Source organism: Anabas testudineus, chromosome 9 (genome assembly GCF_900324465.2).
Source record: "Anabas testudineus chromosome 9, fAnaTes1.2, whole genome shotgun sequence".
In the NCBI taxonomy this organism is placed as follows: domain Eukaryota; kingdom Metazoa; phylum Chordata; class Actinopteri; order Anabantiformes; family Anabantidae; genus Anabas; species Anabas testudineus.
The window spans coordinates 26,804,494-26,831,190 of record NC_046618.1 but is presented as its reverse complement, the minus strand read 5'-3'; the positions used below and the strand labels follow the sequence as shown (position 1 = coordinate 26,831,190).

Below are 26,697 nucleotides of genomic sequence, written 5' to 3'. Positions count from 1 at the left end.
AACTGCTCTGTATTTTTTCCATTTCATTTTTCCATCCATATATTTCCACATAACATATCAAGCCAAACTGCTGTGGGTTTCATACGCTCTGTTTTATTCATGCTGTATAGTGGTTTTCTTTTGAGTATGTAGTTACTGCTGGCTGCAGTTATGCTGCAATCACGACATTGGCTTGAAACCTTTATAGCACCCTGAACTATCAAAAAAAAAAAAAAAAAGAATTTTAAATCCATCAAGTTTAGCTGAACATGAAAAGTCTAAATATATATTTTGTTCAACCTTGTGAATATCCAGTGAGACCAGACTCACAAATGTCCACATCAATCATATTGACCTCCACTTCAGATCAATTTGTGATTGTGCTAATGCTTCCTCTTTCATCTGTGTTACTGGGAATTCAAATCAAGCAAACTGTCAGCAGCACGTAAGCAACAGCCATTGTCCACTGATCAGCTGTCCTGTTGTAGTATTGAATTCATCGATCCACAGATAACAGTATCTGCCTGTGGTGAAAGGTTGGCAGTGACATTTAACTGGAAATGTGACGTGTTTCTATTGTCCAAACCGAACCACATACAGGACACAGAGTGTGTGTGTGTGTGTGTGTGTGATTACTCTTCATGATAATTCATTTGCATTACAAGTGGAAGTAACAAATTAAGAACGACAGAGTACAGTCAAGGACGCATGGTTAAGAAAAGTGTTCGCATAAATAAACTCCCAGCCAACGAAACATAAAATGAGTATAAACCACTAATTATCACACATATCTATGGAACCAATGAGTCATTTACAGCATGTTTCTGCTCTTGATGCAAGAAAAGACACAAAAGATGGAGTTTTATGATCTGCTCTGTAACTTACATACATTTGAAATAGATTAGAGATGCTTCAGAGAAAACTTTGCTTTAATAACTTGAAATGTCAGACCACATGGGCGCCTCTCTTGCAGTACTTTAAATAAGGTGGATGTGTGGGTTTCTTTAGGGTACTTTAAGCTATATGATGTTTACACTGAGTGAAATATTTGAATCCAACCTTTTTATGGATCCTCTAAGATTTCTCTGAGATGAAAATACTTTTTTACAACATTTTAGTCAAATATCCTCAATTTCATTACTGTGGGTTTGAACAAGGACCAGACAAACAGCTTGAGTTCATACAGAGAGAGACCTCAGGAGGTCTGGGAGTGTTCAAGAGGTTTTAATGCATCCAAAGAAAAGACAAAACATTTGTTGTCTAGATGTTGTTGTGCAGAGGAGTTTTCTGCTTCCCCTCCTCTTCCTCCTGCTCCTCCTCCTCCTGCTGTGTTGAAAGAAGAACGGTGGAAAACCTTATTAACTTAGGAAGGATCGCTACGATAATACCTGGCAAATAAGTGGATTAGCAGGGGGTCACCATGGATTAACCATTGGTTTTTGTTCAATCCTGATGTCTCCCCACCCCAAAACCCCTAATCTCATCTAAATCCTGTAAAGCAAAGGCTCGGGGCCAAACAGGACCCAGACGTTGTCCCGCTGTCGACTTTGTGGATGGCGAACTGGACCAGTCTCACAGAAAAAGCCGTCTCCCATGTTTGCCACAGATCTTTATTGTCATCTCTCTGCTCCGTCACCATCCCTGTGCTCTTTGCCTGCTCTTGTCTGTCTTCCTCGCCTCAAAATACAACAACAGCATCAAAGCTTGTGTTGCCATGACAACTGCCCTCAGCGAACCCCATCCCCACCACCCTCCATTCACACCAGCTCCCCTAATTGGCTAGATCGGCTGGTGGACACTGAGGAACAGGCAGCTCTCCCCTTTGCAGCCACACAGTGAGGTTACCTGGTGGATGAATATGAATAAGGTGTTCATATCCACCTTCTTTCATCACCGCTCAGCTTCGGCGCACAGGTCGAGCGAGGACGATGTGAAACGGGATAATTGGCAGACTTGGGGTGGAAGGATGTGGCACGGCTTCACAGCCGGCACAGGAAATTGATGGTGAACCCCAGTGAGAGGTGAGCTCAGGGACTCCAGGTCGCTCCGTGTGGTCAAACGTTGCCTTGGATAGATGAAGGCCACGTGACATCACAGGAACGGCCAGATCAGAAAGAATCAGGTGGTTACAAAGATGACAGACTGCTCTGAAACAGGCTGGGTGATACCGGGTGATCATCTGTATGTCATCTATGAGCAGCAGGTGCTGTGCAGAACCAGGTGCATTATGGTCCAAATCACCATATAATAGGAGAGTCTGAGGTTTGACCCTTAAGACAAAACCTTAAAGGAAGAAACCACCGTGTTTTATAACTAACACAGTTGTCTGCGCGTTTTGGTTTTAACACATTCTCTGTCTTTAATTAACAGTGTTGGATGAGTTAACGTCTCTTCAGTGTGTGATTAACAGAGACTCTGGACAGACTGCTACACTTAGCAGGTGAAGGTTCTCCTTTCTGAAATCCCTTAGAATGAAGCACAAGACATCATCATTCTGTAAAGCACTGGAACAACATGGTAAGAACATTTTAAGTATTACTTTTTAAGGTACAATCTAAAGTATATGACTTGATAAAATGACTCTTTTTACAGTGTAGTTTGGTAATTTTCTACACTAAGGTGTGTGTGCTGCTGCTGCTGCTGCTGTTTGTGCTGCAGCTGTCGTTGCTTTGAAGGTTTCCAGTGAAGAAAAGCAGCATATGACTATAATTTACAGTAGGACAGCACAATTACGGCTGTACGGCAGTTTCACAGCAGTGCGAATAAGTGAAGTTGGTGTTTATCTGGAAGAAAATAACCCTTATGTAAATCTGCCGAAAGGGAAGATTCGTCTCCTGCTGTCCGCTCGCTGACAGGGGAAAGAAGAAATGCGCAGGTTTAGATTTTAGCTTCAGGAGTCTTTGGGAGACTGGGAGACAGAATCCAGCAGAGGTGGATGAAATATTCAAAGCGATGCACAGAAGTAAAGTACAACAAAGTAATAAGACTGCAAATGCTGCCATAAAGGCCTCACATTTAGTACAAGTACATGTGCATGCTGCTATACATTCTTTAGCTGTTTGTGCAGGAGATAACCATCTCCTCTACAACATGTGGCTTAAATATTTGACATGATGTTATCTGAGTGTGTTTTGGTTTAGAGACATGATCTACATCTAACCAGCTATACAATTCGTATGAAGTTCTTGGCAGATTTCAGAGCTTTGAATCGATGCCAAGGTCTCATTGTTTTGTTGTGCTCATTGAAACCTGCATCCATGACTGAGCTAATTTAAAAAAAGTGCTCATAAAGCCGTTCTACAATGATCTCCTCTGAACTCCTCCGTCAACATATTTCTTTAATCAACATGACAAAGTCAAATAAAAAATGAACAGTGCACAATACAAGTCATCAGTGAACTGTAAGTTCTCATTGTAGTCCTGTGCAGAATCAGCTGCTTTCCCTAAACTCCTGCTCCATCTGTGTAATTTGTGCTTTTGTCACATCTATTTCCCACCATTGTCTAGGTTTGCACTTTTAATGAATTCAAATTGAGTTGAACGCAGACGTGCGTAAAGCCAGTCCGATGCAATGCGAACTGTCTACATTATTTTGGCCACTCCTTCTTTATCAAGAAGTGAAGGCTAAATAACAGGAGCACATAATAAAATTATTTATGTGGAACAATTAAAACGCCATTAGTTTTAGCATGGTTTACCGAATAAACTGGAAACTAAGTGAGAAATGACTGGTGTTTCCGCACCAATTGCACTTAAGCAGAGTACTGTACTTACATATAAGTACTCTCTGGGAACTGCTAACTCCTGTCATTGACCCTTTCTGCTGCACCAGAGCTGCAGTTAGTGCTAATTCAGAGCGAGCTGTAGAATTCATCAATCAACTGCATGTTGAGCGACAGGTCAGGAAATGCTCGACTACATTCCTGGTTTCATCGTTAATGAGAAACAATATCGGTTTAGAAGAGCGGGTCCACTCTGTGATTTGCCGCTAAGCTGCTTATTAATTACTGAGAGCATTAATCTGCAGGGCTTAATAGGCGATCAAGGGGCTGTAACGTGAGGCAGCAGCATGTGACCGGCACACACCTTAAGCTTCTGTTAATCTATGAGCCCAGAGCCCGCCTCCACTCCATTTAATTCTGACGGAGAAGTTTTTAGTTGGAAGATGGATGGTCTGATTGATGGGACAAGCGCAGGACGGAGCTGAGAAAGAGGCAGTGCTGGACTGTAACTGATGACATTAACTTGCAAACATTTGTTTTCCTCGTTTTCCTTTATTTCATATAATGATGGACATTTCTTGGCGAATAAAGTTTAACAGCACTTCTTAAGTACACTCTAGAGGAACTTTAAGTGCAGATACATGTATATTTTATATATATACACAGTTTGTTTTGTATTTTGATTCTAATAAACTGAATAAACTCATTTCGATGTTGACTGTTTCATTGTCTTTCTAATTAAGATTGAGAATACAAGTGAAATGACTAAATGAATAAGTGACATGCCAAACAGCTTCTTTTTCAATAAATACTTCTCTTCCTTTACTCAAATCTCCTCCTGAAAGCAGGACCTTTCTTACAGTTGAGTATTTATACACTGACATACATCAGGTTTTAGGTAATGGATGTGAGTGGTGTCTTAAAACGAATGGCTTTTACATTTATGCAGCAGCTTTTGTGACCTGTTTTCATATTTCTCTTTTATATTCCTGTGCTCACTTTATTTAAAGCCTTTTTTACCTGTTAAACTCAGCAGTATATTTATTTGACATTGTAAAGCACTTTGCAACTTTCTTTTAAAAAGTTATGTGGAGATTTATTATTGTTGTCTCTGCATCAATGTGTGTGTGTGTGTGTGTGTGTGTGTGCATCAGGTAACGTGGTAGTGATGACTACCCCACTACACCCCTAACTGTCTCCCTGTTTCCATGGTGATCCATCCCCACTGAGGGCCGCAGCAGGACATCAGAAAAACAAAGTTAGACGCAACAGGGAGTCGACAGGGAGTGTGTGTGTGTGTGTGTGGAGCTGTTTACCTGATGTAACTTTCCCCCATTAACACTCTGACATCACCTCACCACACAAATGCTCCAGCCAGCAACTGTTCATTAGTTCCCATGATGCAATGCTAACCTAGCAACCAGACCTGTGGCTAACTCCCCTGCTGCTTTCACGCTCTCATTGGGCAAGTTCCCAGGGGTCACAGCCCTGCGCTGGTCCCCCCGCTGGCTGGCCATCTGTCCTGGAGACGCCGCCTCAATGCAGGCAGAGCCCACCGGGGACAGCTGCCAGCCCTAACGGAGGCGGCTAACCGGAGCCAGGACCTGGTAGGAGGCAGCTTTAGCCGAGCCACTTTTAGATCGCTGGGCACTCGATCTCATCCTCAGAGCAGAGCAGACAGTGGAGGAGTGACTTTGATCGCTGAGATAACCTCACACCTGTGATGAAGGTGACGTGACAGCTGATCCTTCTTTTATTTTTTTTTTATTTAGAGGTGCAAGCACATGATGCATGTACTCAGTTAAGATCTGTTAGATCTTAAGTTCACGAATTTGTTCCCATTTAGACTGAACAACACTAGTGAATCCGCACTGGTGTTGGGTGAAAGGGTCTGGCTCACAGCTGGTGTTTGTTCTTCCCAAAGGTGTTGGCTGGTGTTGAGGCCAGAGCTCTGTCCTTCTACACCAAACTGGGAAAACGATCAGAACAGGAACGATTTCCCAAACCTTTGCTAAAGATTTGTGAAAATCTGGTGCAGTCTGGATTTCCTGGTGTGTAAATACACTTAAGTACAAGACCTTTCTTAACTTTGGCTAATGAAACCAAATCAAGAAAGACAAAGCAGAGGAACGCCACAATATATAAAGAAGTTCTAATTTCATTTGTCATAGACCTGGATCATTTATAACATACGTTCTGAAAAGCACTGAGTAACTGGGTAAACAAAGAACATTATTTGTGATTGTTTCCAACAGAGGGTTCCTGAAGAAGATTTCTAGTTTCCTGAGGCTCAAAGGACGTTAGTGGTTGTTCTGATCTAAGGTAAATATTCATTTAATGAGCTGACGTTTCTTTCCACACGTATTAAACGCTGTGTTTTACAACCACACACTGGAAGAAAACTCACATTTGACATATCCAGCTAACTCGTTGACCACCTGACAAGTAAAACACACATGTGCTCCATCTTTGTCACAAAAAATGTCAGTGGAAGAATTTGTGAAGCATTTTTTCACAAGTTTTATATAACAATGCTGCTGTATGAATTTCAACCCTCAACTCCAGCTGCTGGAAACATCTGGACAAGAAATCACAGCAAATAGTTTCAGAGGACTGATAATGGATCTGTATCATCTTATCATGCCTGAAAACTGAATCCATGCCTCTGTGTGTGTGTGTATGTGTGTGTGTTTTCCTCTCTCTCTTTGCAGGAAGGGCTTTTATATTTCAAGAGCTTTTATATTTCATGCCAATAAAGAAAACTGGGGCTGACAGAAAGGACAGTTTGACAGTTTATTCAAGCTGCAGTTTAAGAGCCAAGAAACTCAAACTCTGAAGAGAATACAGAGCAGTTCACAGTGCTGAATATTCATGATTATAGGAATACGCATGGCTTCTAAAGCTAGTATTTGTTAAAGGTTATATGTCAGCAAATAAACCAATAACTGAAGTAGAGGCAGTTGAAGAAAATGTGAACAATTCACCTTCAGACACTTATGACAGACGCTTATTGTTCTTATTGCTTAAGGATATTCACTGTTGTCTGCGTGATAAGGACAGGATAAGGAGTTATTATGCTGCTCATAAATAAAAATATCCAAACCTGACTGAGAAATAACTAAATATCTTAACCAATGCAGACATACAGTACTGTGAGGTGTGAAGTGATGTCTTCGGCTAAAAGAAGTTTAGTTAACTAACATTAAGAAAAAACAACAACACAGACAGAAGAGGCTGAACATTTCACTTCTCTGTCTGTAAAATGGAAATCAAATTAGTTTTTAATCTCCTCTGGTCCTTCAATGACTCACTAACTCATGTTCACCTTGGTCTCTGTTTCCTCAAACCTCATCAGTGAGTCCCTGAAATTCTTCACTGTAACGTAGTGAAGTGCACCTGGATGCTTTTTAAAGAACCACTAAGGTCTCAGGAAATTATCTGTGACTCCTGGAAAGTCTTTAATAACACCTCAAACCTTCCAATAGTTCCCAAATGATTCCTGAGATGTTTCCCAAACACCCTGGAACATCCCATCCCTTTTTAATCAACACAGTCCTAGAAGAAGCTGCAGTGTTACACCTGCACCTACACCAGGAACCTGTTTTAGAAAACCTGGAACTTCTCTGTGACCCTTGGAACCTCCACAAGAAACTCTGGCTGTTTTGAGCGTGACAGAACAAAACTGGTTGGGTAAACAGAGTGTGAGCAAACATGCACGCACACACTATCTATATCTCAGTACCACACCGGTAAAATAATCCAATCATGGACACACCACAGTGTGTACGTGCTGCAGCTTTCAGCATCCTTGCTGTTGTACATCACTCGAATGCTGGCCGAGCTCCGATTTACAGCTACTGCCAAATACAGGAACACACTCACACAGACACAACTGCACACACATAAATGCACACCTCCTTCTGTAGTGTACAGCGGCCACCACAGATAAGCTCAAATAAACAACAGACCTCGAAAAATAAATCCACCTCCCTGTGTCTCTCCACCTCCCTGGGGACGGGAGAGGGCATCCAAAGAACTCTGCCTGTTACTATAAAGCTTCTTGACATCACACACACTCTCACACACTCACACACACACACACACACACACACTCAGTGATACAAATAAGAAGCAGAGAGGGGGGTATGGTTCCACAGGGAGGAATCACCTCTTCTATCGCTCCACACACTCCTTTTATCTACTGGATAATGAGGAGCAGATATACACAAACACACACATACCCACACACTTAGGAACCTACAAACACCCAAACACTCACACAAGAAGCAGCATACATGCACACACGTCCTCAGGACTGTGGTTTCGTCAGGCCGTCTCTCAGCGAGTGTCCCACTTCCAAAACTATGGACCACTGCTTACATCATTATGTAATGCCGAGAGTGTGTGTTCATCCCAGAAACGCTTTGAACACTCAGCCTCTTTCCTCAGCATGAAGTGGTGTAGCACTACGGGCTCTAATGAGTGTGTGCATGTAGTGAGAGGGGGAGTGTGTGTGTGTGTGTGTAATACATGCATCTCTCTATTATTAGCTAGTTAATGGGGTTTTTGCAAAGTAAGCAGTAGCCAGAGCAAAAATAAATAAATAAAAAAGAATAGAAATGAAATGATCTTCCCTGTCGGACGTAAATACTGTAAACACCGTCGGTCACCTGGAAACCCCCCCGTGTGAAAATTCAAACAGCAACATCAGTAAGTCCTGAACTCTTCCCATTAACTGCAGAGGATTCAATGCAGATCTACCTGCATCCTGTCGGTTTGTGAACCAGCAGAACGGTTGTAACCTCTGAGACACAAGTGTCAAAGATCGTCTCAGTGATCACTGGGGACTCATCAAGGACTTAGGGAATGGAACAGTCAGTAGGAACACCTGGATTTTCATGAAGATCTGATGAAGATGAAGAGCTCTGGAACATCATAAGTCTATATTAAGCTCCTTATACCTCCCAACAAGCTGGAACATCCAGTTGGTCCTTTTCTATGATCCCTAATCCTTTCTCATTGAGCCATAGGTTGTTTGAACTACTCTAGTACTAAAATGTCATAAGTGACTCGACAATGATTGATGGAACCTTCTCAGTGAAGCATAAAGACTGAATGACTTCTCATGATCCCACTGCACCATAAAACCTCCCTGGGTGATCTTGAGGAACTCGTCGTTGACTCCTGGATCCTGCTGACAAACTTATTTTTACCCCACTGAGATCTCAGTCATACCTGGAAAGCCATCACTGAGCCCTGGTGACCACTAACTGACAAATTGGACCTCCCCGCTGAGCCCTACAGCCTCCTTCTCTCCTTAACCTCTCACTGACCCCTTCAACCTCTGGGACCTCTTCAAAACACCATGGTACCTCATCAAAAAACATCTGGACCCAGCTCTAGAAACCTGCTCTGCTCTATTTGCAACTTCAACAGTATTTTTCATGTCTTACTGTTGTTTTGTTCACATGTGTTTGTCTGGTCTTTGTAATTACAGTTACTTGAGTATCTGCTGGTGTAACTTCACTGAACTTGGTGCTTCACTAATACTGTGCATGAAGAGTTTATTTTTGCTGAAGAACTGCTGAACTTACTGTTGAGTGCTGCTGGAAATCTCTCAGATTTTGGACATAAAGGCTTCACGAGTTGGAGAAAAACTAAAAATAATGTGTGTGTGTGTGTGTGTGTGTGTGTGTGTGTGTGTGTGTGTGTGTGTGTGTGTGTGTGTGTGTGTGTGTGTGTGTGTAAGTTTCTCAAGAATACAGTTCTGTCCTGGGAGTTTCTGACAGGCTGGAGGAGAACTGCTGGCCCTTATCATCACCCACTGGAGAAAGGGGAGGAAGAAGAAAGGAGGAGAAGCAGCCGTGTGATGAAGGAGGAGTGAAGGAGGGGAGGTGAGTAAGGATCCCAGAAGAGGAGCAAGAGGAGTCAGAGAGCGGAGGCCTCTTGTATGAGTGCAGGAGGAGCGAGGAGTAGACAGATGGAGGCGATGCGCTTCACTGAGGAGAACACATGACCTCCTCTACTGTACTCTTTTTTCTCTCTCTTAAGAGATCAGGTCTCCAGCAACAATTGTAGATTATCAAATAACATCTTTGTGACCTTTATCTGGGTTCAACAAACCCTGAATAATAAATAATAATTAAATAATAATATTTAATAATAAAGTCGTTCGATAGCTGGAGACTTGATCTTGATCCATTTTTCCTCATCCATGCACCTTGACAGTAGGTGAAGTTGTGCCAGGAATTTCTGCGTTGCTCTTTTTTCTTTCTCTATGCAGTACTGGGTTACCTTCTTTATGGTGACAGTCTCCACATCTCTTTTTCACATTTTACTTGCTACAAAACCACAAACTGCACTGACATCATGTAGCTGGATACGTTATATCGTGTAGTGTAATCTGTGATATAACCTAAGGCTTTGTTGAGGCTACAGTAAAAGACGTATGATGCACACCTCACTCATTCTCGACATGTGTAAACCTGTTTATCTGCAGTGTGTAGAACAAGAGACGTCACAAATAAGCTCACATCACTACACTGTACCCAACATGCAGTGATATTCAATTAAGCAGTAAAAGGAACCTAACACCTAACATTGTTATATTATGCTAATCAAAGGCCCATTGTCAGTGTTATTTTTGTAATGGATGCTGTTTGTCGGTGTTATTCCTAAATGTATTGTTGTCTGTCTTTTCCTGCTTCTGCACGTCCTCCTCATTTTATCTTTTACTGTGAAACACTTTCAAAGCCTGTGTCCGTATACAGGTAACTACTAAACTAGGTAATTGTTAATTACTTGTCCTATGTTTAATGCCAGTGCTTTAGCAACAGTATGACTGCTGATGATAGTTTAAGTTCATAGCATGAACCTAACAAATGACAGCGTTTATTGCATTACCTACTTTTCTATTCTAAGCTCTGCACAAAAATTATAAAACACAAATAACAACGGCACAAGACTCAGGTAATTTACAACCAGTGGCACGGTAGCATTTCCAGAAAACTCAACAACAAGCACCACATGCACATTAATAGTAAAGTTAATTAAAGCGTATCTCTGGTTATGGTTATCTGTAACTGTGGAGATCAGGTTTGATACTGTAAGTAAAAGACAAGTAGATTTATCAGTATCTTAAACTCATTTTGTTTCCTGTGTTTTTTAGGTAAAGTTTTATTTTGTTTTCTGAATGTGTTGTGCTGCACAAACGTAGGAGTCAGTATTATTTGTATTCTCGGTGAAATAACTGATTAGTTTTTCCAGTTTGTGAATAAAATGTCTTAAAAAAAGTGACACCCTGTAATTACCCAAAGCCTAAGATGATTTATTAATTTCCCTTAAGTCCAAAACACAAACATTTAAGACAAAACCGCAATTTTATTATGTTTAAGAAACTTTAACCAGCTAATGTTTGGATTTACTCTTGAAAAGCCATAACTAAGTTATCAAAAGACTTGGTTCCTTAATCAGTGTATTTGTTTAAATTCAAATTAGTATGAATTCCTCTGGAGATAAGGCTCATCTAACACATATGTGTTAACAGAAGTGGAAGTGCAGCGTTAGACGTCTCCCTGCCCTGTACATTTTCTGTGTTTTTACAGTTTTATCTTGAAATCAAACCCGTGGCTGATTAAGAGCCAAGATAGAAAACCTCACTGATGTCCTACCTCTCTCTCTCTTCTGTGTGTGTGTGTGTGTGTTCGAGTGTGTGTTGTGCAGCGATTACTACAGCTCTCAGACTGATGCAATCAGCAGATAAAGAGGCTGAGGGGTGTGTGTGCATGTGTGTGCATGTGTGTGTGTGTGTGTGTGTAGCCAAATACAGTATGTTTGCATGTGGTTAGAGAGATGAGTGCACCATACACACACACTGGCACATAAATCAGCTTGTTATCCTGCAGCCGTCAGTGTCAGGCAGCAGATTCCTCTCTCTCTCTTTCTACATCGGCTCAGCGTCTCTTTACCATTTCTACCTTTCTCTTCACTACTTCCTTTCTCACCTTTTCCCTCTCTCTACCTTTTCGTCCTCTTTTCACAACTCTCTCACCACAAACACACAAGCAATCAAATGCAACAAATTACAGCCCCTTCCCTCCCTCTCTTCACTCTTGGTTTGGTTTGCACTCCTCTTTCCAATCCGTCCATCTCAGACAGGAAGTGGGCTGCATTAGCAGAGTGAAGACGAGCTGATGGAATTAACGTCCATTATCTGACCATATACAGGATGGAGAGCAGGATGAAAGGGATGAGGAGGAGGAGAACTGAAATGATAGAAATCTCACCACATGGAGCTTTCATCTCTGCTTCCAGTTCCAAACTAACCACAGTCTGTATGAAAGCATGTTTGTGTTGTCTGTGTGGGCAGCTGGAGATAGACTCTACACATATCTGTCCTGATGCTTTTGTCCTCGTTATGTTAGTTTCAGCTACGCCCTATATATTCAATTACATTAAAAAGGCTCAGCAATTCCCCTGAAAAAGCTGAACACTGCAGTTTTTACCATATAAGAAGAAGCGGTGCTTTTGTTTGGGACTATTTTCAGCTGCGGATTAATTTGCATGTGGTGCTATAGTGAATGTTTCCAGCAGGAAGAGTGTGTGGGATGGTTTTGGTGTGGTCAGTCTTATTGTGAGATTTGGGGACAATGAGATACAAAATATATTTAATGTATTCGGCTTATTATTATTTACCCTATTTCTTTGCCTACATCGTAGTTGAAATGAAGTGAAATTAGCTGTTGAGAGTTTCACCATGTTTAGAGAACTTCATTCCAGGTCGGACCCTAACACACTGCTGTGCTCTTGTTTTGAAGTTTAAGACATTTTGATGTTCCTCAAAATGGCTTCTTTAGTTCTAAGCGGCGGCGTCTTCCACTAGAAGGCACCTTTACCAGGAACCACTTTGAAGTTCAGATAAATGTCACACATTTAGATTTTCTACTGTAGCAACTCAGCCAGCATTCCTGCTCGCCCTTATCGGAGAAACACTTGAACATGATGGTAGGACGATAAGTTCTAACATGCACGTTTCATACGGTGAAGAAGAAAGAACATCATTCCTGTGCAGGTAAACAAGATAACCTCTAGTCTGAGAACACCGCAGCTACCATTTCTCTCTGGATGCAGATTTCAGGACTTGGACAAATTACTGTGTTTTTGCAGCTGGACTGCACTAAACCTGTGTTGATGTGAAAAACCGTGTCACATTTCAAGAGCATTCAGATTAAATCTGAATTATGTCCAGTACATATGTGGATAATCCACCTATAAAAGCAGATGGAAAAGCAAACAAGACACATTAATCATCATGTTAGTGAGTATTAATGCATTCATTTGCACGTGTCACACGATGTTATCATCCAGGATCCACCGCATAACTAAAGCAGTTCTACAATCCAAAGACTGAGTTCTGGCTCTAAAAAAGAACAACCAGTAACTATTAAAAGATTATTTAACTTATTTTTAACATACAAGAACAGCTAAGAGTCGTTCTAACTAGAGACACATGTTACTACTGATGGTAAGAAAACCGGAATAAAATGACACAACTGGTTTAAAGCAACAGGTAGAGATTGTGTTTAAGGTCAGTCAGTTTGTTCCAGAAGCTTCTTTTCAATCTGTCTGAAGCGCCAGAGATCTGGCTGATCAACAAATCAGTCACACAGCTGAATGATCAATATGGTCTGCAGCAGAAGAAAACATAAGGAAACAACTACAGTAGCTGCTAAAAGGGCAGAAGAAACGACGCTAACCTGGCAAGGTGAAGTGAGCTGGGTCACTGCCTCACAGAACGTCATTAGGAAAACAGCTCTTCAGCTTCATTAATCAATGCTGAAGTTTAATTATGTTCAGCTACATATGAATTTGGACTTTGGGTTTTGAGTCTGGAGCATGTTCACTCCTGAAGGGTAAATCAAGTGTGGTCAGACTAAAATTAGTGGAATTTTAAACGTAGTTTGGTTGAATGCAACAAAGTGATTTTTAGTTTTTAGTTTTTAATTCAATCATTGGTGTCCATTGGAGAAATATAACTATGCATATTCACACATCGGGTCGACTCAATCTGCAGTTTCCATGTAATAACAAAGGATTTGCTGCGTTTCTTGTAGGTAAACTGAATCGTTGTATTAATTGGACCGTTGTTGAATGTGTCACTCTAAGCTCTGTGTAACTGTCACAGTCTTTTCACTTTTTACGCACCAAACAATAAATGGGCTGATCAAGAAGATAACCAGTCAATTAATCTATAATCCAAATAATCGTTAGTTGCAACCCAGTTTTAATAATGAGCTGCATCATATTATACAGCACATGTAGGATATCATCACCCACACAGGGCTGTTCTTCAGTGCTCTTTGTGTGTTCATTACATTTTCATGATACCATTGCACATATTTACATTTTCTCGGTACATTGGAGAATAGAGTGTTACTAATTAGTTAGTCCTGATACTTTTACTCAAGTAAAGGTGAAAACTACTTCCTTCACCACTGTTAGTATGAACTGAGAAACAATACTTGTCTTATTGTTACAGTAAAAGTTTCCTTCTGTCTGCTTCAAAAGCAGAGAGTGAGAGAGTGAAGTGTGTCTGTAGTGGTGAGTTAATCCTCAGAAGACCAGCTGTAATCTGTTGACCTCTCTGCTGGTACAATACACACACACACACACACACACACATATGCACACACACTTCCTTGGGAAAATACCTGCAGCTAAAACATGTTTGACCATCAAAGTGGAAGATTGTACAACATCACCATCCCCTCACAGTGCAATACACTCACACACAAACCGTAACCCTGACCTCATTCCACTGTGTACGACCAGATACAGCCACTTACACACTCTCCTGCTCTCTATCACTATCTCTCTCTCTCTCTCACACACACACACACACACACACACTGGGTGGCAGTAGCCTGTGGGTGTGCGAGCAGCTGTGAATAATTGTGTTTACAGATGGCATACGTCCGACCTGTGGGTAGAGAGAGAACGAGAGAGAGAGTTGGTCTTTCTCGCCCTCACAGAAAAGTCAGGGATGACATTTAAAGTGAAGCTCTCTCTGCCTTTCTCATCTCTCTCTGTCTCCACTTTATGCTTTTTTGGCAGTTTCAACTATTTCACTTCAGTTAGCTTAATTGGCATAAGTGGTAACGAGGCGTTAACAGCCCAAGTAGAACAATGAGCAGTGACATAAGTAAAAAAGATGGTGTTTAGTGTCTAATGAATCATTTGGCTCCAGAAAGTAGGTAAATTAAGTACTTTATTTATACCAGAGGGAAAAAAGAGCTGTAAAAGTAAAAGCAGCTTCTGTCTCATGATCTAATCTCTAAATTATAGGACTAGGTGTTTGTTAAATACCTAAAAATGTAGACGTTCTCCAGCACTGTGGACGACTTCACATAACACGATCAATTTCAATATAAAACAATGTCACACATGTACGAACCTCGTCAGGATCATGTAAAAGCTAAACAGTAAAACACCTCCAGGATGTTTTATCTTTTTATTGTATATATTTTTATCTTAGTGTTTCCATAACTGTTCCCGGCACCATGCGATCTGTTCATCTCTTATTATTCAGTTTTAGTGTTTTTCCTCTGCTGTATGTCACCAGTATTCCTTTTTTAATAAGAACTATTTCTAATAATAATTCAGAGTCGGTTTAACTTAAGAACCTGTTTGATTTTCCGTCAGACGCTGTATAAACTCCAGACGTAGTGAAACTCTGTGATCACTACGGACAGCTTCCATTTGATGTTTGGCTCTTGTTAAAACTCAACCTCGGCTTTGTTGGTTTTATCAGTCTAACTTACATTAGTCTAGTCTAGAAGACTCAACATGAGGACCTGCTGGTTCAACTGGCCCCATTAGCACTGGTTTGTTCATGCTTTCTGAGGTCGAGTCATGGTAGCAAATTCCTAACAAGCTGAAACTTTTCAGTGCGACATGAAGCTCTGGTTCATCTGCAGTTCACCTGATGTCTCGTGTGCTGCAGGACGCAGCTAAGTGGCTAAGACTCCTAGCATTCCTATGACCTGTATTTTAATTCAGAAGCTGTTTTCCTGCAAATGAAAAACAGAGCTATAATAAATGAACATGCTGATGATGATGACAGGCCGACAAAATGCTAACTGCTGAAAACAGAGGGAGTGTGATGTGTTAGCATATTCTCTGCTAGCCTCCCTCTGTGGATCTATAAGTGGAGCTGATGGAAGGTTGGACTCTGTATGATTTACATAATTGGGATGTTAATTTGTTAAGCCGTGGGAGTTGATTATGTTGCATATTGATTGTGTTGTGCTGCTGTGAGGTCACACACCTCTTTAACGAAGGCATACGTGGTGCAGGGAATTGTGGGAATCTGATTAAAAATACAACGTTAACATTCCTGCTGACACGCTGCATTTTGACACACAGGGCAGAGTGTGTGTGTGTGTGTGTGTGTGTGTGTGTAAGAAAACTGCACTAATGTGTGTGTGGATTTCATTTTGTGTGTGTGTCCCAGAGGTCGACGGATGGATGGAGGAGGTGAAAAGAGGAGTAGAGGGAGGGGAAACTCCACCTGGTCTTACCGTTCTCCGGGTGCTCCATCTCGCCAATGCTGCCGTCAGGTGTGGTCCGCTCGTAGTGGTCTTCCGGCAGGGCCAGCGGCCCGATCCGCGGTCCTGATGATGACTTGGAGCTGGGGGTCTCCGACTCCTCCAGGCCGCTGTCGTAGTAGCTGTGCTGGGATGCATCCTGCAGATCCTGGGCCTGGTTGGCCGTGGAGAAGGTCACTCGACGGTGGGGGAGCTGTGATTAACAGGGAGAAAGTGGCAGGTTTAGTTTTAAGCTTTCTAACGACACTTTAAGTTAAATTTAACATATGAGACGGTTTCATTAGAAATAAGTTTCAGTTTGATCTGATGCATGTGTATCAGGTTAAATGATTAAAGGCATCAGGTAGAAGCTAGAGTGTAAAAATAACTTTAAAGAATTCATTTAGACACTTTAGGACTTTCATTACTTTGCGCTCTGTTCTCAAAATGACTGATTTGATTTCTCACTTTGATTCTGCAGCTCAAACCACGAAGATCAGTCAGCTTTCATCTCATCACCTCAGATCTCATGACTGCTTTCATGTCACCTCATCTCATTTTACATCATCTGATTATCTCATGTGTTCTCAGCTTTTTTCCAGCCCAGGACACTAACCACAACAAAACTTTAGAGTGCAATTCATTGGAAATTTTAAAATATACTAAACTCATTTGGATCCTGTAAGTGCAGGACCTGATGTACGGTAGTGCTTTCTGGTGTCACATCGTTCCATTGATCAACAGGTGGCGCTAGTTGCCAGAGAAGGAAGAGGGAGACAAAAAAATATATATAGTTTCATAAAATAAACTCTATTTCTTCTATTTCTAAACGTACAACAGAAATTCAGGTGGCTCAGGGCTTAAGGAATCATTATTCACACTCAACTCTCGCCTTCATCACTGTCCTTCCCCATTTTACTCACTTTATTTCTCAAATGCACCAAAATAATGATAAAACTTAAAACAAGCTGATACCTATTACCTTGGTTTCAGTTAATTATGTTTAAATGTGAGCTTGCGTTTTTTAAAAATATCTATTTTTTGATTTGTTTTTTTTTATCTCATCCGATTCCAAATTTTTATCAAATTGCATGAAATTGCAGTTAATTGGTGGATTGTGCAGCGTGTTTGTCTTCCACAGACGGGTTTCCGTCATAAAGCACATGGGTTTTAATAAAAGCAGCAGGCTGAACACACACTTTACTGCTCCATTTACTGTGTGTTTCTGGGGGTGGAAGGTAGCTGTCTGAATTGTGTGTTTGATGGCTTTGTAATTAAAATACAATTAGCCTCCCTATAGTGCTGCAGGAACCCCGGACATCACTCACAAACACACACACGTACAATGCAAATGCACCGCGCCGCCAAACAAACAGTGTCCTAATCCAAAGTCACACAATACGCGGTCAAACATTTCAATCACACACTCACTTGACCGACCAGCCCGGGCTGATAAAGAGCAGCATCCCTGGTTTAGCAGATACTCTGTCACTATGGCAACTGGGCGCTGTCAGTACCCTGCACCAGTAAAACCAGCAGATCTGTGCTCAACACTCAGCTCATTTTTCAAAACCTTTATCTCGACTTTGTTAAGCAGCTTTTTGCAGCAGCTGAAATGCTTGCTGTCTTGCTGCAGCTCAACAAAAATCTTTCTTGTGCAGCAACCTACTGGGCGTCTGTCTGTTTCTGAGGCTGGTTCCCTCACCGCTGATTACTATAGCAACTCAAGATGACGGATCACATAATCATTATGCATTCAAAAGAGGCTCTTAATGATTAGCTAAATTGTTTAAATAGCCTTAAATGTGCTGCCTGAAGGTATAAACAGACATAATTACTGTCAGAATGATGGAAAATGCACTAAACTCGAACCACACCAGGGCTGTCCTCGAAGCCGTGTGGACACAACGAGCTGTGGAGGCATCAAAAGTACAGATCCCTGGTGCTTAATGTGGTGGGCTCCTGTCCAGGTAAACCCATGATCAATGATCAGTAATAACTGGACTCTCAGCCCTCTGTAGAATCCCTGAAACTAGAGGAGCTCGGAGAACTCACAATTTAGTTTTATCCAAATACTGTGTGAAAAAATACCAAAGGTGCAATAGAAGCAGTTGTTTCATTCCCAAAGTCAAACGCACATTCTACTTTTCATTACGTCTTTGTTTCTTCAGGTTTGAGCTTTTGCACAACACAAACTGAGATGTTAGATTTTGATAATAAACACAGTCTACTGGTTAATGAGTGAGTGAGTGCACATCATCGGCTGCATGATTGTGAGGTTATTCATTATTCACCAAGAAGAATATTTCACTCACTCGCTCCTCATTCATTTAGCTTTTTCTTAGAATTTATTATCATATTATTTTGAAATTGAAGAGCCAACTTGCTCCCAGCTCACCTTAAGTAATCATAGAGCTTAAATGTTCCACTTACTGACAGTGACTAATCACCAGTCACTGTATCAATCCAATCAGTTGCCCCTCTAGCAGCTGCTTCCAGCTCCTTGTGGCAATACTAAACCTACAACCAGTATTATCTCTGCATCCAGGACCAGTTAACAGTGATTCTGATGCAGACCACGCTCAGACCAAATCCAAATTGGTTCAACGTTTATCTTTAAAATACAGTTTCCCTATTAAAATAAGATGACAGTGATGAGAAATAATAATACCAATAATAGTAAAACTGATATGTAAGTGATGCTCGTGTATGTCAGTCAGTTTCATTTTAAAAAGCTGTGGTTCGTTATTTGCTGTGAAGTGGATGTGATTCAACATTAACAATCTTTTTCATCATCTCTAAACAGATTCACTCCCATCAACTTCAGCAGGAGCACAAGGAGCCAGGATGTCTTTGCAATCATATTCCAGATTCCCCTAAATTGAAACTAGATAACTTTACACTTTGGTTCTTTTGTAGGACAGAAGACACTCAGATATTTACACTAGAATTGAGTTAAACATAGTTTAAAACATTTGTTTTACCTGTGACACATACCACCAACTTTTAAATGGCTGCATTTCAGCTGAATCACAATGAAATGCAGTCATTTAAATGCTGCAGAAACCCCCGTGTTTACTGGCACTGTTAACCTTGGCTTTCAGGCTGGAAAAACATGAAGGTTTCTTTAGAAAATGTTGGGGTGTGATGTAAAGAATATGTGATTTGTCGAGCTTGAAACATGCAGAAACAGCAGTTTGTTTATTTTGTAGGAGACAGACATGCTTTTCAGTGTTGGAAAGCCATTTTCTTTTTACATCACAAGAGGAATCACAAATAATACAGGCCACATTCATAAAGAACAAACATTTCCACTGTCGAATATTCAGATTTGTCCGTACAGTACCTGAGACCCTGCAGCGGTCTCCCCACCACACGTGTGTGTGTGTGTATCAGTGAAAAAAGACGAGTGTGGCTGTTATTAATAACTGCTTCCTGCTTCCAGCTTCCTTTGCTCTGTTTGCTGTGTGAGCATTAGGAAATAAATCGCATCTATATATACATGAAGAGAGAAATGAAGCGGATCAAATCGTCTCGATCCCTCTCCTGCCTGTCTGTCACCTCCAGCACGCTCAGGCACACACTCTGCTAAATCCTTTTTTTTGTACTTCTGCCTCTGTGTTCGTGCGTTTGTGTTTGCTGGAAATAGAAGTGCCATCTCAGCAGGTTGCACCCTGCGAAAGTAGAGCAGATCAAAGGGGAGGAATTTTAAGACCAGGCAACATCCAGAACAACCTCCACCTCAGCCTCTGCCCAGCTGCCTGCCACCATCCTGTGCCTGTGTGGGACGTCTTCTTGTTCTAGATCACTGGGATATGGAGGACAAAATGGCCACCACCTCTCTGAATGTGTGCTCTGACGTTCTCCACTGTCCTATTTTCTGTTACATCTCCTACCGTTGGAGGTGATGTTTCAGAGATCAGAACCTGTAGATTATGGATGGAGGTTCATCGATTTTAGAAGACTGATCACAGCATTGGAGGGAGGATGAAACCAGACGGTCGAAAGGTTTCGATTGAAACAGAAAAACAAAGTCAATCAGGTTGAAACTCAGAAAAACGTTCATGTGGTTGTGTTTCCATCAAAGTCAGAAAGCGACTGCAAACGTGAAGTGGAACAACAGCCGGGGTTCTAAGGGATTCATTCAGGGATCTGCGAGTCGATTACTAACTGAATGTCAGGGACGTTCATGATATTGATAAAATCCTAAGTTTTAGAGAAGTTGTGGTCATAAAAATAATACAGGTACACATCACCAACCATTGTGGATACATAACAGTAGAATGCATGAACACATTGTCAGACTCTACTGAGCTAATTTAATTCAGGTCAATTATCCACACACAGAGGTAGAGGTGCAGTTTGGATATTTGGATATTTGACATTTTATTTTTTAAATGTTTTAATTCTCCAGTTCTAAAAGAGTTCTTTCTACTCATTAGAGGCAGTGTTATATATAAAAAATGTTATTACAGTGTGGACATGATCTGCACCGTTTGTCTACATTATTATTGTTCTATTTTTTTTCACATCCTTCTACATTTTACACTTTTAATATTCTGTGTTTTGACCCCTTCAAAAGTACATATAGTAGCCATGTGTGTATTTGTTTATATACTGTAATGGTGAAAGTAAGTAATTAAGAATTCAAGGAAAAATAAGTCATTGTGACCTTCATCTACAGCAAACTGTTAATGCTGCACTTTGACTTTCTGGTAATTTCTCCAGTGAAGAATATTCATTCATCTGCAGGCAAAATGCACATATGCACTTTTATGTAAAACAAGAAGGCATGATGAACAATTTTTCCTTGAATTCATAATAACTGACCTTGATTACCATCGCTGAGTGAAACACTGAGGCCATGAATATGCTGCCGAATACAAAGGTTGAATTATGGAAGCTTAAACTGATGCACAATGCAGAGAACGGACGGTGGCTGCAAAGCAGCTACACAGCTACGCATCATATGTTGTGCGATTTTGTCAGTGATGATTTTAAAGATAATTCTCTTTGTGTTTTTTTTACAAAGAATTCATGGAGATAAAGAAGCAGGAGGCAGCATTAACTTCAACTTCATACATATTCAAATTGCAGTTTTATTCAGTGTATTATTCCTGAAAGAGCAAAAGCAGAGGAGGAAATGGAAGATGGAAAAGACAGAAGTGGAAGAGAAGGAGCAGCAGGAAGAACGAGAGGAGAAGGAAGGAAGAGGGGAAGCAGCGGGGGAGGGAGAGATAGGAAAAGGAAGGAGAAGGATGGCGAGGATAAGGAAGAGGAAAAAACGGAAGTAGGAGAAGGAGAAAAAGAAAGAAAAGGCACAGTGGGAGGACGGAAAGATGGAGGAGGACTGAGACAAAGATAATGAGAGGAAAGAGTAGGAGGAAGGAAAGCAGCAGGAAGTGGAGAGAAGAGGAAAAGGAGAAGGAAAAGGAGCAAGAGGAGTTCAGGTGTGGGTTCAGGCAGATAAGAAGGCCAGACTGCCTCCTCCTCTTCTTCCTGCTGCTCCTCATACTCCTGCAGGAGCTGATGGAGGAGGTGGAGGCGTTCACTGGGCCACATTGTTCAGAGATGATTAAAAACCAGTGAGAGGAGAAACGCACGACGCCTCGCTGGCTGTTTGTCAGCCGAGACACGGAGATAACTGAGAGTCTGTGTGTGTGTGTGTGTGTGTGTGTGTGTGTGTGTGTGTGTGTGTGTGAGTGTGAGAGAGATCCTCATTACCTCCCTCTGTGGGAGATAAGAGTGTGTGAGGCTGCATTGTGCATGCTTATAAAAGTCTGTCCTTATCAAGTATGCAAGCACACACACTCTCTCCAACTAACACACAAACTAACGCACTCATACACATGCGTTTGTCTTTCTATAGTTGCGAGGCCGCTCACTGAGAGGATGCACTGCCTCGCTCCAAACTCTAAACTTAACAACCCGCAACCCCTCACCCTGACTTTAACCTGAGCCAAGTGTTAACTCTCAAACAACCATGAGAGACAGACGTGTACACACACACTCACACACACACACACACCAGCAGCAACACATATTCACACACACGCGTCCCACGTGAAGAACGGCTGCCAGCAATAATTCGACTCAACTGAGAGGATGAATGAAGAGTGGATGAAAAGATGGAGGGACCGACTGAAAAAGGCGGAGGGTGAAAGGAAAGGGAGAGACAGAGAAAAGACGAGAGAGAGAGAGAAGACAGAGACACATCGGGAGGAAACAGTGATAGAGAGAGAGAGAGAGAGAGAGAGGGCGATACTAAAGGAGGGAGGTGCAGAGAGAAGAGGCAGAGACCTAAAGAGAGAAAAAAGGAAAGGGAGAGAAAGGAAAGAGTGAATGAGAGGAAAACGAGTGTTTGGATGTTCAGCGGTGAAACTGAAAACACTGCCCTGCAGTCAAACCAGCACTCTGCCTCTCCGTCTCTGTCTCTCTGTCTTTTTCTAGCTCTCTATATTTATACATATAGTTTTTTCTCCCAAACATCTCGTCACTTTGTCTCTCCCTGTCTCCCCCCTCCCTCTCTATTTCTATGACTGAAGGTTGTGAGTACGATGCTGCAGGCAGTGATTGGCTCTGTGGGATGCTGCTCTGAGCTGAGCAGGTACAATTATATATATATATATATATATATGCATGCACACATCTGCCGCTGCTGTTCGTGCCCAGACTAAAGCCGTGCAGGTTTTATTTCTATCTCAACCACATGTCCTTTGAGCAAAGCAGCAGTCAAAACACAGCTGTCACAAATCTGCTCTTTCTGACCATTAAACTTTTTTCGGGGTAAAACAACGTTTGGAGCACCGTACAAATGAGTTTGTATATCAGACCCGTTAGTTCTACTGAAGCCAAACATTCAGAACACACAATACAGTGGTATTTAGATAACAAAGTGCCAGGTCCTGTGTCACTGGTGTTACCAGTTTGGTGTCGTAGACAGTGACTGGTTTGCACAGAGCCCTGACCTCAACCTCATTCTGCACATTTAGCATAAACTGAAACACCGAGTCAGCGGGACCTTATCACCCAACATTACTGCTCACTCAATACCACTCCTGTGGCTATTTATGAAGCTCAGATAAAACGTTTAGAAGATTCATGAAACGCGGATAAAAGGATCTAAACACTTCCTCCACAGCTGGTATCAAACTAATAAAATGTTAAATGCTCAGGCTGATACAGGGTTTAATTACTGATAAAAGGACACTGATCAGAGGGCAGCAGACGCAGCCAGGCATCACACAAACCACAGCTTTGAGTTTCACTGGAAAAATAAATGCCCATTTATGTAAATGAACAAGCTGCAGCAAGGAAATGAGTTAGCATCCGAGCACAGACAGTCTGAACATATGCAAAACACACATGATAAGATGTGTGGGATGGAGATAAGCCCAGAAATAAACCTTAAAGGTTCAAAAGTAAAGAGAATATGTACGTTTCCATAGAAACCTATAGCGTTTCTATGTCCCCATTTTCTATTTTTTATTTTTCTATACATTTTTAAGTTGTAGTAATAAAATCTGTTACATCTGAAAAACAATTTACCAAACATGTTTCCTCAGTACCACTAGCTCCAGTTTAATGGGACTCTGTTCCACATATACTGTCCTGCAGCAATCGCAGAAAATGTGGATTAATCTGCCACTGAAACAGCCCCTCACAAATGCAGTTTCCCCCTCTCTGAGTAATGTTTGTTCAAAAAAACTACCTATGAGATGATTTTTTTAAAGATTTATGTCTTTGGTAGGAACCAGTGAGCCACAGAGTAGAGAAGTCAGGAAATGTTGACTGAGAGGTGGTGGGTTTGGGTGCTTTTAACGGATTTGTTGTAAAAACACAGAATAACACCCAGCATTTCATTTGAAGGTTGGCTGGACACAAGCATCTGCACAGCAACTCAGTTTCAATAAAACAGAGACATTTTGAGCCGGATTTCAGTTTTTATAGCCAGTTTTTGTTAAGGACACGTTTTGTTCAAACAAAAGTATTAAAGCTGAAAACCGGCACTGCTGGACTGTGTTTGGACTTAAAATATACAGTATGTCCCGGCTAGTTGTACAAATACTACATCTTCATGTGCTGATGCTCACTCAATCCTTCCCTCTGTGTCTTTGTTTAACAGAAACAAGCTGTATCACTGCATCTTTCACTGAGCATCACTCAGCCTCACATCAACACACACACACACATGCACAAAGATGAAACAGGTCATCTGAGTCTCTCATCTGGTTCCCAGAGTTGAGTCGTGCGCCTGCATTCCTCTGCCCTGCAGGTGTGTGTGTTTTCACTGAGCCAGTAAATCTAGTCTTACACAGGCAGAGCAACTGGAGCCATAACTCTGAAGCACGCTCACTTCCAACATCACACACACTCATTGCAAGCACACCAGTCATGTCCTCAGGTAAACTACAATATTGTCAAGAACACAACTATGTATATAAACACACACACACACACGCTGTCAGGAGTGACAGCTCTGTGGTGTGTTGTATTCAAAGCTGACGGTGACAGAGACACTGACACAGCAATCCAATGAGGCCACACACACACACACACACACACACACACACACAAATCAGTGAAATTAACTTGAATAAATCTTCTTCTGCTTTTATTTTTCAATTTGCTGCCTCGCTGCTTTCTCACGCCGCGCTCAAACTCTCCGACACCAGTGAATGCAGCACTGACGGATGATGAGCAGACAGGAAAACCCCCCGAACTGACCCGGACCGTTTGCTTTTGTATGTATGTGCATTTCTGATTTGCTGATGTAACTGTAACTGTCACTCAAAAAACGAATGACCAAACAAAGTGAATGCGTTATTAATATTACATTTACTGATACAGAGGACAGTTGTGAGGAACATCCAGCGGGTGATGCTGAACTTCTGTTTATTAAAGTGTACACACATGACCGCTCTGAAAGTTTTTCTCTAATCATTCCTCTTCTCCAGACTGGCTGTGAAGTGACCCCTTCTTAATACCACTGCTGTAAATGTCAAAAGCACAAATGCAGTCGAAGGTTCAGCTGAAACCTGTGTCTTTTCCATCCAACAAACAAGGACTAAATAAGATTCCTGCCAGTCAACAGAAACATGAAGACAGAACAGTTAAATACAGTTAAATATTGTGCAGAGTAAGAATGTTATTCACAGACCATCCACAATATGGAAGAATAGACAGACAACAGACAACAGCAGGTGGAAAAAGGATCATTGCAGTTATATAGTATTTATGCAGTCAGTGCACAAACAATTCCCTTTTTCCCAGTTTGGTCTGAAACTAGCTGAAAAAATGTGAATGGGGATTTTTTTACGATGACGTCAGTTCACACTCAGTTTGAGAAGCAGCTGTGACAATGCAGCGTGTTGTTCTTTCAATGTACGTGTGTGTTCATGTAAAACTAGAAAAACAAATTGAGATTCATAATTAATATTAGTATAAATCCAGTCTAAACTTTTCTCTTGCCTTCAATATGTATCTACTGTAAAAGTGTATTTTCCTAAGTTTCATAATGAGCAAAGAAAACTTTAGATTCAACTGAGGCAGAGGAAAACAGCAAAAGGTGGGATGAAGTGGTTTCCAGCTGACAGCTCTGGTATGTTAATCCCTAAAAACACCTCCCTTCCTCTCGTCCTCTCCTCCTCCTCCTCCTCACTGAGGAATGTTGCAGCAGGTTATAATTGGCTCCGGGACGAAGCGAGGGAGGATGAAAGAATGAGAGAAAGGTAGAGTGATAAAGAAGACGGAGAGGAAGAGATGTGAGCGAGGAAATTTGGTTTTGATTTGCTCAGCTGTCGTCCGGCTTCAGCGTGGGGGGAAGAAACAGAAGAAAGTATGATTTCCAGTTTTCTCTATGAAGTTCTGACTCAGAACATCTGCTGTGTAAATTTCTTTTCCCTCCTAATTTTGGTGAGAGATGTTAGATCATAACGAGTGGATAAATTACTGGGACGCCGTATGAAGTGGGTCAAACTTTTCACTCATAAATCACAAATGAAATTACAGCTTCTGAAATAGAGAATAAATAAGTCATTTCCTATAAAGACTATCCACAAATGGGGGCACCTGAAAATCCAATGTATACATACAGTGCATGATATATTCTGTTTTGGGCAAAGAACCTGGACTTTAGTCAAAGTTTTACTCAGGATTAAGAATTTAAAGCTCAACTCGGTGAGATCTTAAACATGGTGCCTGTAACTAATAAGGAAACAGGATTCCACTGCCGGGAAATTCAACGTCAAAACACATCCTGGCACCTGAAACTCACAGAATCAGAAACATAAGACAGTTGAAAAAAGCTTCTAGTATTTGCAAATGTAAGGCTTTTATTTTAAGTCAAGCTGTCCGTCTTTCTCACCAGGAGTCAACGCTTCTTTTTCCCCAACACTGGATGTTTCACACAC

The 26,697-nt window shown here is 41.4% G+C and overlaps 1 protein-coding gene across 1 annotated transcript in view; it reads right to left on the bottom strand.

The window, feature by feature from the left end:
* LOC113151227 (protocadherin-9-like) overlaps positions 1 to 26,697 on the bottom strand; it is a 108,061-nt gene that overhangs the window by 62,498 nt on the left and 18,866 nt on the right. Inside the window, exon 2 of the mRNA XM_026344145.1 lies at positions 16,280 to 16,499. Within this exon, the coding sequence (XP_026199930.1) occupies positions 16,280 to 16,499 (220 nt within the window). The remainder of the gene's footprint in view (positions 1 to 16,279; positions 16,500 to 26,697) is intronic.